The 12,590-nt window shown below is 43.5% G+C and overlaps 3 protein-coding genes across 3 annotated transcripts; 2 read left to right on the top strand and 1 right to left on the bottom strand.

Annotated features, from left to right (window-relative positions):
• Positions 1 to 2,645: 2,645 nt before the first annotated feature.
• On the top strand, positions 2,646 to 4,414 carry COCSADRAFT_168273 (uncharacterized protein; the record flags this gene model as incomplete). The annotated part of the gene is made up of 6 exons (XM_007698603.1): positions 2,646 to 2,838; positions 2,886 to 3,030; positions 3,166 to 3,345; positions 3,459 to 3,460; positions 3,506 to 4,047; positions 4,100 to 4,414. 6 exons carry the CDS (start codon positions 2,646 to 2,648, stop codon positions 4,412 to 4,414), a joined length of 1,377 nt encoding a protein of 458 aa, XP_007696793.1.
• Positions 4,415 to 8,153: 3,739 nt separating this feature from the next.
• Positions 8,154 to 9,687, bottom strand: COCSADRAFT_351655 (uncharacterized protein). Its single transcript, XM_007698602.1, has 2 exons — positions 8,857 to 9,687; positions 8,154 to 8,768 (listed from the first exon to the last, which is right to left on the bottom strand). Exons 1-2 carry the CDS (start codon positions 9,679 to 9,681, stop codon positions 8,172 to 8,174), a joined length of 1,422 nt encoding a protein of 473 aa, XP_007696792.1. The 5' UTR covers positions 9,682 to 9,687; the 3' UTR covers positions 8,154 to 8,171.
• Positions 9,688 to 12,357: 2,670 nt separating this feature from the next.
• On the top strand, positions 12,358 to 12,585 carry COCSADRAFT_157466 (uncharacterized protein; the record flags this gene model as incomplete). The annotated part of the gene is made up of 2 exons (XM_007698601.1): positions 12,358 to 12,495; positions 12,565 to 12,585. The coding sequence occupies 2 exons, from the start codon at positions 12,358 to 12,360 to the stop codon at positions 12,583 to 12,585; spliced, it is 159 nt and encodes a 52-aa protein (XP_007696791.1).
• Positions 12,586 to 12,590: the final 5 nt, after the last annotated feature.

The following is a 12,590-nucleotide window of genomic DNA, read 5'->3' as shown; positions in this document are numbered from 1 at the left end:
AAAAACTTACAGGGGAGCACTTCTCCTTCTGCTGAGTGCAATAATTGCACTTCTTGGACCCCGCGGCACCGAAACGGTAGTCCACATTGTGGACTCCGCGCGCAAAGGCACGAACTGAACGAAGACAGATGAGGCGGTACGCCTCCGGAAGCGCGCCAGCAGGGCAACGCAACGGCATGATGTGTGTATGTATATGTGTGGGAGGAGTAGAATTTTTTTGGTGTTTTGGTGACAGCAAGTATGGACGCGTGCTGTTAATATACTCAGTGAGCAAACGGATTTAATATCACGTGCTGAGTGGATTCTCCTTGGCCCGGAGGCTGTTCGGGGCCTGGCCGAGACCCTGCATAGAAGGATGACGACATCAAGCAAACAGACAAACAAACAAACATTGAAAATTTTTCAACAGCTACGGGACTAGCTGTCAATAGAGGGGGGGGTAGTGTAACGGTTCGAGTACACACTGAACTAACATCCGAAAGGGATCCGAACATGGGCACGCACTAGCCGAGGGCAGATCTGCTGATATAAAACCCCACCTTCTCCATACCGTAGCTCGATAGATTTTTGATATCCTTTCGTACAAGGCCTATAGGTGTCTATTCGAATTAAGGCTCGTTTGATGTCCCACGCACTCCCATATGCCTCTGAGTGACACTACCGCCGATACTGATCCGAGTAGTCTTGCCTGCGCCGTTACATTCGCTGCTCTATTAAGCGTCCCTGCGCGGTGCGTAATCTTAAAGTCGAACTAAGCTAGCATCTCTACCTATCATACTTATCGTTAGTTAAGTTTTTTTATTATTATAAAACTCGTCAAGTTCTAGTAATTAGTAAAAACCTCGATCTATTCAGGGAGTTCTAGTAGGTACACTTCCTATTATTTAAAGGCATTAACTACTCTAAGTAGTTCCTTATTATAAACATTATAGTTAAGTTCTACTCTAGAGAACTTCTATAAATAGTAGAACACTAGTCTCTATTTTTCATCTAGGTACTACTATGATAATACAGCTCTAAGTGCATAGTTAGACGTATTAGTCTCGACTCTAGTAGGTCGTTAAGGGCTGTACATCTTAAGTACTAGCGTCTCTAGGAATATCTGCTTAATTCGATCGAAAGCCTTTTAATATTCCTATTCCTATTTAAAACCTATTTCCTTCTTTGTTACTTCCGTAAGGGGTGCTATAATCTTTAAATAATCTCTAATAAACTTTTAATAATAATTCGCAAATCCTAAGAAGGATTAAATATTCTTAACTATTTTAGGTATTAGCTATTCCTATATAGTCTGTATCTTCTTTAGGTTTATTTTTACTCCTTTAGTTAATATAATAAATCTAAGGAATTCTGTTTTCTATATATAGAATTTATACTTTTCTAGTTAAAGATATAGCTTATATTTCTTAAGCTTTTATAGGACCTTCTTAATATGCTTAACATGTTCTTTACGTGTGCCGCTGAAGTATACTAGTATATTATCTAGATACGCAGTAATAAAGATTCTAAGATATTTATAGAGTGCGTTATTAATAACTAATTAAAAGGTTGCCGGCGTATTTGTTAATCTAAACGGCATAACTATATACTTAAAGAGTCCGTACTTTGTTTTAAACGCTGTTATTTACTCGTGACCTTCTTTAATTCTAATTTAGTAAAATTCTTTCTAAACGTTAAACTTTATAAACTACTTAGCTCTCTAAAGTTAATTTATAAGCTCTGTAAAGGGCTGCGCCCGTGATCTCTACTGAAGAGGATCACGTGATCTTCGACCACGTGATATACCTTCTGTACGGACACGTGATCAGAAGCGAGCAGGTATAAGAGAAGTCTGTACTTAGTTATCTTCTCTTTTTCTTATCTTTTAGCTTCTGTACGATAGGTAGAAGCATACTCATTCGCTAGGCCTCTCCGCCCATAACACCTAGAACCTATCGATTCGCTACCTCTGAGTCTATCGCTAGACAAGTAGACTACTATACCTCTGAGCTAGCTATAGAACAAGTAGCACCCTCCTTATTTCAACATTAGTATTATATTGTATCTAAGTGATGCCCTTGGGGTGGGTATTTCCCTTAGGGTGGGTGGCCCGTGCAACGCGCGGGCAATTTCTTGAAATTTTCGGAACGAACCATTGGGCCCGAGTACTACCTCCGATCCGGCTCTGGGATTGGTCCGATACTTGGCGAAGTTGTAACGTCGTTACAATTAGCTACTTTACCAGCTTCTAGCACTATAGCGCGTGGGCTGCACGACTTCGCACTAGTTGAGATGAATTTCTTAGGATGGATTTGTATATATTTAGATAAAATTATACCTATTCTGATAAACTCGAAGTTGGTGTTGTGAGTGTACTAAAGCCCTATCCGGCTAGGTTCTCTCCACATTCCGAACCTTCTTCATCTTCAGTCATAATCCACTAGCGTTTTGGTGTGTCCAGCTCTCCTGTGGAGCTTTCAATGTAGAGATACATAAGTAGCATGCCCTATATGTAAAGATCCTACCCAAGCCGCCTTTTTCGAGGTGACATGGCAATAATCAATATGGCTGCATTCACTGTTTTCAGCTGGGTTGCCCTTTTGGCCGTGGTGGTTCATGCGAATGGGAACACAAGTCTAATGAAAAGGCCAGATTTTGTTATGATCATGACAGACGACCAGGATCTACACTTGGATTCGTTGCAGTATCAACCAGCAGTGCAGAAGTATTTTGCTGCCGGCGGCACTTTCTTTAAGAAACATTTTTGCACAATGGCACAGTGCTTTCCTTCGAGGGTGTCACTATGGACCGGCACGGCCGATCACAATACCAATGTCACCGATATCCAACCCCCATTCGGTATGGTAATTGCCACGGAGGAAGAGTTTAATCAATTCAGATCACAGGTGGCTACCCAAAATCTATTCGGGAAGGACATAATGGTCGCTATCTTCCTGTTTGGTTGCAGCAGGCCGGATACAACACCTATTATACTGGGAAGTTCTTGAACGCGCACTCCATTAGAAATTATAATAGCCCCTTTCCGAAAGGGTGGAATGGATAGGATTGTAAGTTCCATTGTATGTGTCGCTGCAACGAAGCTTAAACAATGGCAGTCCTTCTTGACCCCTTTACATATGTTTACAATAATGCAACTATGCAGCGCAACAAAGATCCACCCCAGAGGTATCCCGGCAACTACTCAACAGACCTCATATCTTCTAAAGCTATTGAGTTCCTGGAAGAAGCTGCTGCAGCAAAAGCTCCATTTTTTCTTGGTGTCATGCCCATAGTCCCACACACACAAACAATCTTGTCCACAATTCCTGGTGGACTGCCGGTTTTTGAACCACCTGTATCAGCATAGTGACACAAGGATCTGTATCACGGTGTCAAAGTGCCCCGGACTGATAATTTCAATCCAGATAATGTGAGTACACAGATCAGAGATCGAACATTATTGACGTACTATAGGTGAGCGGTGGGAGCTACGTTAGAAAGCTAAAGCAGTAAAACGACGCCGTAGTCACTTACAATGACGAGTTCTACCGGCTTCGTCTTGCTGCCCTAGCATCTGTCGATGACCATGTTGATGCGATGTTCGAGCGGCTGGAATCCTTTGGCCTCATGAATAATATATACATCATATACACAAGCGATAACGGCTTCCCTATTGGCCAGCACCGTCTGGCTCTAGAAAATTCATGCGCATATGAAGAAGATGTAAACGTTCCCATGTTCATTCGCGGAACAGGAGTACCGAAAGGCGAAGTGGTTACTTCTCCAACCTCACATACAGACATTGTACCTACACTATTTGACCTTGCCGGCATTCCCCTACTGAAGCAATTCGATGGAGCCCCTGTGCCCGTCAAACCGAGTCAACTTACATGTGCGAAAACCGAACATATAAATATAGAGTTTTGGGGTAACAATTTTGGTGAAGGAATATACGCGGGTGGGATAAATCTGAACAACACTTACAAAGACCTGCATGTCGTGGGAGATGATTACGATATTGCGTGCATCGTGTGGTGCACCAATGAGCACGAGTTGTATGACATGAAGGTTGGTGGATATCTGACCTTTCACTCTGGACTTGATTCTAACACCTTGACAGACAGATCCTGGCCATATGAAAAATCTATGGAACGCGACTGGCGCAGTCGGCAACTACACTGTTGGTCGTCTTCAACCTCGCCTTGATGCACTCCTGATGGTGCTCAAATCTTGCAAAGGCCAAGTCTGCGTGAAGCCGTGGGAGATATTGCATCCACGCGGCGACGTAAAAAGGCTGGGAGATGCGATGAATCCGAAGTATGAGGGTTTTTATGCTTCACAGCCTAAGGTTGCGTTTGAGGAATGTGCGTTAGGCTATTTTCCTGAAGTTGAAGGCTCGCAGAAAACTTTGCCGTACATCTCCAATGAGGTTTAGCACATGAAAGGGTCGTATTCGAGTGACTGGATGTAGATCGTGACACTTAGCACATCGTCCAAGTCCTTATACTCTGCGTATAGTACAGAATTTTGGTTAGAGATTGTGTAGATGGAAAAGAGCTTTAGCACTTGACCGCCTTCCATATTCCTTTTCTGCAACGCGATTTAATGACTGTGCTTTGAATGCATTCTCAGGTGGTGGTCGACATAATTTGCCGCTTTCATGTTATGGTTGGGGTCTGTCACGTCACAAGAGAGCCTGGAAATAGAAAGATCTCAACGCCACGCCAAGCATTTTCAAAGCCAAGCGAATGACACTGCTCCAATCAGACTTACTCATGTCTATTAAGCAACAGCGTGCCGGCAAGCTTGCTAGGATAGGATCATGAGTAGAAGAGTGGTCAAAATCAGGAATCTGCTGGAAACGTGTTTCACTATCTAAACCCCAGGCGAGAATGCAGCCATGACAGCGGTTTTGTCCATATATATTTCTAGAGGCAAACGAAATCCTGCTTCCGTTACCCATAAAGCAGCGGCATGTCGATGTTGAATATTCCCAGTAGACAACATGCCATGTCCTCCGCAAGTGTTATTGACCGATGCGATGCCCATGACATTCGCTTTGCAATGCCGAAGGATTAAGTTTGTCGATTATTCTATGCGTGCTTTCTTCAACTGCCTCCACGTCAATTACTGTTATCCTCAATATCCAACGCGCGTGCCTAGCACTTTGCAGTCTCGACCATAGAAAATCATGTTACTAGGTGTTAGCAGTTATTGTAGCGTCCAACCTCGAGTGAACCATTTCTTCTTCTTAAGTGCTCGTTTCCATCTTCACAAGTACATCGGGTTTCGGTCGAACATATTGCTTGTCACGTCAGCCAAGCATACGTAGCATCTTTTTACATCCTTGTACCACCAAGGCATAAAATCCATTGCTTCTGAGAGTTCCGCGCTGCTTGCTCTATCAATGCAGCAGGTTTTCACCCAGAAATTATTGCAATCCATCCAGCAAAGCTTATTTTGCACAGAAGGTAAGCTTTCGGTAACCTGCCTTATCCTCGCCTGTCCGCTCTCCGGAGTCTTTGGAGGTGACCACTTCGTCCTCGGCGGCCCCAGGTACGCGAAAAAATTGCATCATCTGGCATGTGGCTTTTGCCAAGGGGTCCTCCAATCACACTATCGAGATCTGGGATATCAGTAGCGGTGCGTGACTACAGACGTTTAAGGGCTATTATTATTATTATTCCATTATAGTCCTGTATCAGCCGTTGGCTATGTAGGACTTTGGCCAAAGGCCGTTCTATCTAAGTAGTTACAATTTGGTACTTTGTGCTGTATTACGTGACTATAGTGCTTCGGCCTTTATCTAGTTAAGCTAGTACTAGCTTTCTAGACGCCTAGTACTAAAGAGCAGTTTAGTAATAGGGAGAGATATAGAGCAGCTAGGCTGCCTTCTAGCGAGCTCTCTTAGGGGATGGGAAATAGTGCTAGTAAAATCAAATTTGTTCTTTATTTTTCTTCTTTTCTTCTTTTCTTCTTTTCTTCTTTCTAGCCTTCTTAGCCTAGATGCTACTTTCTTATTTCTACTCTCGTGCTAGTAATAAAAGCTAGAGTAGCTTTTATACCGCTTATAGTATAGAGTAAGAGTAGTAGTTTAAGTACTTTCTAGCTAAGAGTCTTTTTAAGTTAGTTTCTCTCTACGCTATAGAAACCGCAGTATAGAAGTAGATACTCTACTATTTATAGTCTTCCGCATTTATAGAGTTCTATTTCTCTTCTTTTTACTCTCTTTAGATAGATATTAAAGTATCTGTGCCCTATCTTAAGAGAATAGAAAGAGCTTAAAATCTCTCTTTTAGTGCCTCTTAGGATTATTAGTTAGTTTTTAAGCTTAAGATTAAACATAGCTCCGTAGCTAGTCTTCTTTTCTCTTACTTTCTCCCTATATTTTCTCTACTTTTCTACTTAGCTAGCTCTTTAGAGAAGCTTAATCTTAGTGCCTATAAAAGCTAGGCTTATTTTTAATTCTTTTAGTGTTTATTTTATAGCTTCCTTTACTAAGTAATCTACTTTTTCGTTTCCTTCTATATCTATGTGGCCTAGCGCCTATTTTAAGAAGATCTTTGCTTTTCTATTTAGAATAGCTTTAGTAGCTTTTTAGCACTAAATTACCCACTGCTAGCTAGGCTTATCTAATAGGCTCTAGAGTTTATAGATAGCAGCTTAGTTATCAGCGTAAACGTAGATATTTTAGTATTTTTAAGCTATTTTAGCCGCGTATTTGAAGGCTATTGTAATGCCTTCAAGCTCTCCGTTATAGACAAGTTAGTTCTCGCCTATATTCTTTGTCTCTAGATAGATTTCTTCTTGGTTTGGGTTGTAGACTGCTACGCCTACTCCTATCCCATCTCTATCTTTAGTTTTAGAGGCGTGTGAGACGTTTAAGGGCTAGGCCTGCTATAGTAGCAACAGTTCAGCACATTGCTAGCCGCCAGCTGTCGGGCAAGGTCTTTCTCGCATGAGTCATCTGTGGCTATGCTTGGGCGCAGTCAAAATATGGCTAGGCCACTTCTGCACAACATGGCTATTGATTGCTGATTGGCTGTGCGACTAGGTCAAGTAACAACTCACTGCTCGGTGGCTGTTGTGATTTTTCCTGTCACTCTCCATTCTCCGAGGCCAATCATTCCCATATCCGAAACGTTGATTCTGAAGTATTTGCAATTTTTCGTCATTGCTTCGCTGAATTGCTCTCGAGAAAGGTAATGGCTGTTTCATCGATCTGAGTCGCGACGGTTTTAAGGCTTTCACGACCTAGACCAAGTTTTCCCAAACTCTTCCATAGGTGCGTCACCCGTTCCGATTCTAACCAAGATTGGTTCTTCAGCTAGTAGAGACGTTGTGCTTTCTCGTGTACAATATAAACAGGGCTGTTGTTTGTCAACCCGCCATCAAGATATGTCTGTCCTTCGATATCGATAGGAGGGGAAAAAGTAGGTGCTGCCGAGGTTGCACAACAAGTTTACCATATCAAGCAGTTCTCGACGATTTTATGACGAACCAGAGATCGCAAGCTTGGTGATATCTTAATAGGTGAAAGCGGCGAAGCTAGTAATTGAGAGGCAAAATTGGTTGTCTGCTTATCAAGTTATAAAGCGCTCCGCTCACACTTTACAAGCTCTACCGCACTAATTGACCCCATTATCTTTCTTAAGCGAAACTAAACCTGGGTCCCTTTTGCCATGTTTTGTGTTTACTTCAATAGCTTATTGAATAAATCTCTCGAGCTCTTTAACATCAAAGGTAGCACTAGCGCCCCAGAGCCCAATAGCAGATGCTACTACATTCAATATAGAGCGCAATGGGGTCATCTTTTACTTCGAATGCGTTTTGTATACTGCACAAAAATCTGCTATACTCATTCGAAGGCGCCCGAGAATCACCGCAATAATTCTAGAAGCAGCCCGCAAGAACCTGAAGGGACAAAAGCAGAATTTGCGAGATTCTATGAGACATGCGTTATTGGTTCATACAGGTAGCCTGTATTGACTTATACGACATAGTCTTACGATTTGTCCGTTCTGCTTTTAGGTTTTGGTATGGGGCCATTGCACTTGCCAGAAAACTACATAGTAAAAACAAACTTAACCATCGAGTCAGAGAAAATTGTACAAATCATTCCATAAGTTAACTCTGAACAATTAAATGGGCTATATATTACCAGAGATCAATTAGTCTTCAATGCTTGCGGTTCAACCACTAACCGCCACAACACTCGAGTTTTTCAAATGGAGTTCTCCAGCAAACGCCCCCACCTGCACCCAGGCGGCACTACTCGACAGATTGAACTGAGTCTGAAAGCCAATACGTGCTACTTCAGCAACCAGCGATAGTGAATCGTTCGAGCTGCCAGCATAAATAGCCCACTTAGTCGTCTTTGTATCGCCATTCCAACTGACCCAGCCCTGACCCTGCATAGCGGTGACGTTTGGCGAGTATCCTGCTGGTGAAGCATCCCAAGCCTGTCGATAGACACGATACGAACTTAGGCCTGAGATACTCATAACAACATCTCCATCAGGGCTAAACTCTTTGAAGTAGTCCTGGTTCCCGTACCCGAGGAGCACGTTGTCATTGGACAACTGCTGATAGGAGCCTTGGGAGGTAGAGGCTATCTTCTGAGTCGGGTCCATGTAGAGACTTTTCAGGGTAACTTTATAGTTTTCAAGATCCAGGTATAGTAGTAGGCCATTTGAAGGTATGTCGCCTGATGCATTCATGTCGTTGTACAAGTGCAGTGAAAGGGAACTCGAAGTCTCTTTCTCCACTCGAACATGATGCTGCCAAGACTACTGAAGTGTAAGTATTCGACTGTTGAAGAACCAAGTGGGTAATGGGCTGAGTGGGATGCGCATCATAAAGATAGCCAAGACTTACAAAGTTAGCCACTGTAGGCAAGGCAAAATCTCCACCATTGGACCCCTCAAGTGTCCATTTGACACGTCCGTTTGAATCCAAGGCATACGAAGACCAGGCGTGCCGCGAGTTGGCAAGATAGCCATCATTCAATGTAGTTACGGAGTTCATATGGAACCAATCAAAGGGATTCGATTGCGAAGTACCCGCCGATGATAGCGCTTGTTTGGTCGAATTGATAGGGATGCCTGATGCAAGGGCACTCCATACAAACAAGATATCGTTGGTCTTGATGTTAATTTCAAGGAAAAGATTGTCGTACACCCATCCAACCTGGGGTCCCCCAACTGAGGTCAAGTCTGCTGTAGTAACATTCACAGCGGTACAAATAATGGTACCACGCGTCGTCAGGAGGGACTCGTGCAGATCAAGGCCACATCCCGTTGACTGGCCCATGGTTGTTGTCAAGGTCAAATTGGGACAGATAGTGTATATCTGGTCGTAGTTTGTGTCAAGGATGTTCACCTGGCCGTATCCGTGTTCGAGATTGCTCCCAGTTCCAATCCAGTAAGTTAAGACCGGGTCATCATCCAGATATTGGACGAATAGATTAGTTGCATGTCCTGAAGGTCCATTCCAAATCAAATCCCCAAAGTCTGTCATCAAGAGTGGACCATATTCTTGACTGGTCATAAGTAAAAGTCCATTGGCGAGTTGTGCACCAGATTTGTTGACCGATAGAACAGGAGCGTGAAGTTCAGGTGCGCTGACAAATGTTTGAGACGATTGAGCCTCGCCGGAAGACTGTGCAATGGTAAGACCAGCAAAAATTAGTATAGGTAACATAACGAATGATAAATTCTCGATCACGGGCTGAGGTTTCTAGTGATAAAAACTGATTTCTGTCTACGAAGGAAAAAGGAAAAAAGCCTCCTATTTATCAACAACTGTTTACCTTGCAAAAGGGCCTTTCAATAATTACTGTGGACCCGGGGCATGAGAGTACGATGCTAGCTCTCTCACTGCCTCGTCATCTATAATGGTCAACCCTGGGATCTATAATATCATCCATTGCAATAGACTTCAGCGTTTTTCTTCGTAATGGACTCTTTAGCCAAGGAGCTCTCGCATGTCATATTCACCCTTTTCGATCAGGCGAATTGATGATTGGAGAGATATAGACGTAGCGTATCATTGGTATTTCCCTCTACAGCTGGTCAAGGCATTCAGCCGTGCCGGTTGTGGTTCACTAAAATCTTTCCGGGTATATTTCCGGGTATAGTAGACATTAGGAGTAGAGGCTAAGCTAGTCCTGATATCAAAATCGCGCACAAACGCACTTAATATCTACTTTATCGATGCGTTAATATACTACAATCAAATGATTGGGTGGCGCATGATCAGCCCCAGTTGCAAGCCGCTTGCATCTGCGCTTTTTGACGCGTATGAGGCTGCGTAAGCAGACGTTTTTGACATTTCCTACTAATAATAGACGATGGGACGCGTCATGATACAGTACAGACTGTCCAGACAACCCAATCACGCAGTAGCTCCTTCGAAAGAACCGTGGTTCCACGTGGAACTCTATTTTGATCTCTGATTACGCAATACAAGATAGATGGAGCTAGGGAAATATTTGCCATCCTAGTTAGCGGAATCTGCTATAGGTTTAAAGGCATTTTAGAAACCGTGCCATGACTCATCGGCCTGGTGGTTGTTCAGATAAGTTGATCTCACTACTGTAATGACAAAGCCTCAGAGCCTAGCTCATGGCATCGTTCACTTCCCTCTTCGCTTTCCCCTTCTAGGTCCTTACTTCTCTTTGCTCTTCTTTCTGATTTTCCCTAGTTTTTAGACGTTTGTTATCTGGAGGTTACCAAACGCTCTTCGCTTGCCACATCTTCTCCTTTCCTTGCAGGTATATAGTTAGCGTCTCTCACTGGGCATAAAATCCGGCCCACAATACTTGCCTAGCTCGATGTCGCCTCATCGCCGGGCTTTGGAATAAGAAGGTTAGGATTGTTCACTCTCACAAGCAGATCAGGATAGTTGAGAGAACAAGGAAGAGGGCATTATTATAGTTATATCTGTAATCGCGGTCTCCAACTATGAGAGCGAATTTCATTCCACTTTGCATTACCTAATTTATCGTATCGATGCTCACGCGCAAGGGTTAGCTGATAACATCGAAGATCATGTCGGCGATTTTGGAATAATCGATAGTAGTAAAGTTGCGCTGCGTTCTTGCACCAATTGTCATTGGGATGAGCGCCGAGACAGTGGATTGTGACGATGCTAGCCAGTTTGCTATAAATTATGTGCAGGTGACAGTTGTAGGCAAACGTACTTAGTCCTCTACGCTTCTGCTGACGCTTTGCGGAGTACCCCGCATTAGCCTTGACGCGCTTACTCTTTTCGCGCCATTCTTAACATTGCTGAAGGTAAGGGAACAGTGTAATGGGCTGCGCCCGTGAGTAAAACACGTGATTGTATCACGTGTCCTCTTTACATCGCTTAGTCACAAAACCTTATTCGTACGAAGGAACCTAAGGCAAGAGTATAAAGCGAGAGACGTCGTACGATAGCTTTACTTTTTTTATCTTTCTTCTTCTGTAATATAGGTTAATGCATACTCGTTCGAAGGCCTCTTCGCCCCTAACAAACAGCGTCTATTTAAGCGGTCGAATTAGGATCTGGAGGTGAGCAGTTTAACTGAGACGCGAGGCTGAGCTGCAAGGCTGAGTGTCGTGAGTATGGGCTGCCGCAGCGCTGTGCTGCATTGCCCTTACCTACATCGAGCAGTCTGGCTTGCGCCGGTGCCGTGTTGCCTCGTTTGCGCTTGTTACAGAGATAGACATTGACTACTGATCATAACTGAATGCGTACATGCTTGAGTATATCCCCGTACAATTCTTTGACTGCCGTCCGTACACTAGTCCAATTTGGCTCATCCAGTGTGTGCTCGAAACGGGTTAGTGCCGGTCACTCCCAAACTACACGGGTTAGGGCGGGATAGCTAAGCGCAGTAGTCCGTGCAATTGTCAGAATCTATGCATATACGCTAGCTTGCCCCACTTGCTAATGTAGAGAAAAGCTCGGATATGGGTGGCTTGACCACACTAAAAGACTGGTCTTATAATCCGACACATGCTAATATATATTGCAAAAACGTACGACCATTCATTAATCAGCAGTCTTTAGTAGTATAGTGATTACTTTGACGGTTGTCATCTCTACGTGAACACATTTTAGGACTACCGCCTGCCAAGCCATACTAAATTTTCCATTCTAGTTTTAATCCTACGTATAACCGTTTTATACAAAACACAGACAACTTCGAGTTTTCTAGAATAGGTGTAATTTTAGTCAAATATATATAAACCCCTCGCGAGAAATCGATTACAATCACCTTTAAAGCGTGCACGCCACGCGCTGTGGAGCTATAGGCTGTTAAAGTGATCACTTTAGACACGTCTTATTTTTCACCGAAAAACACACAGACCAGGTGGATTAGTAATCAAAATGCCACCCGATAGTGATACTATCGACGTACACGTGCCAGGCACCCAGGCGAGAGCAGAAATCGAAGCTCAGATCCAGAATGAGATAGATATGGAAACCACGGAACCAGCGACGCCTACGCAGACTACTATACCTAGCGTAGTTGAAATACCAATCCTCCCACCAAATAAACGGCAGGCAAACTTACTCGCCAGAAATACGCACTAGGAGCAACTTCTCACCATTTAGAGGAG

The sequence above is a fragment of the Bipolaris sorokiniana genome, assembly GCF_000338995.1.
Source record: "Bipolaris sorokiniana ND90Pr unplaced genomic scaffold COCSAscaffold_3, whole genome shotgun sequence".
In the NCBI taxonomy this organism is placed as follows: domain Eukaryota; kingdom Fungi; phylum Ascomycota; class Dothideomycetes; order Pleosporales; family Pleosporaceae; genus Bipolaris; species Bipolaris sorokiniana.
Note: the sequence above shows the minus strand (reverse complement) of the source record. Positions and strands in the feature narration are given on the sequence as shown.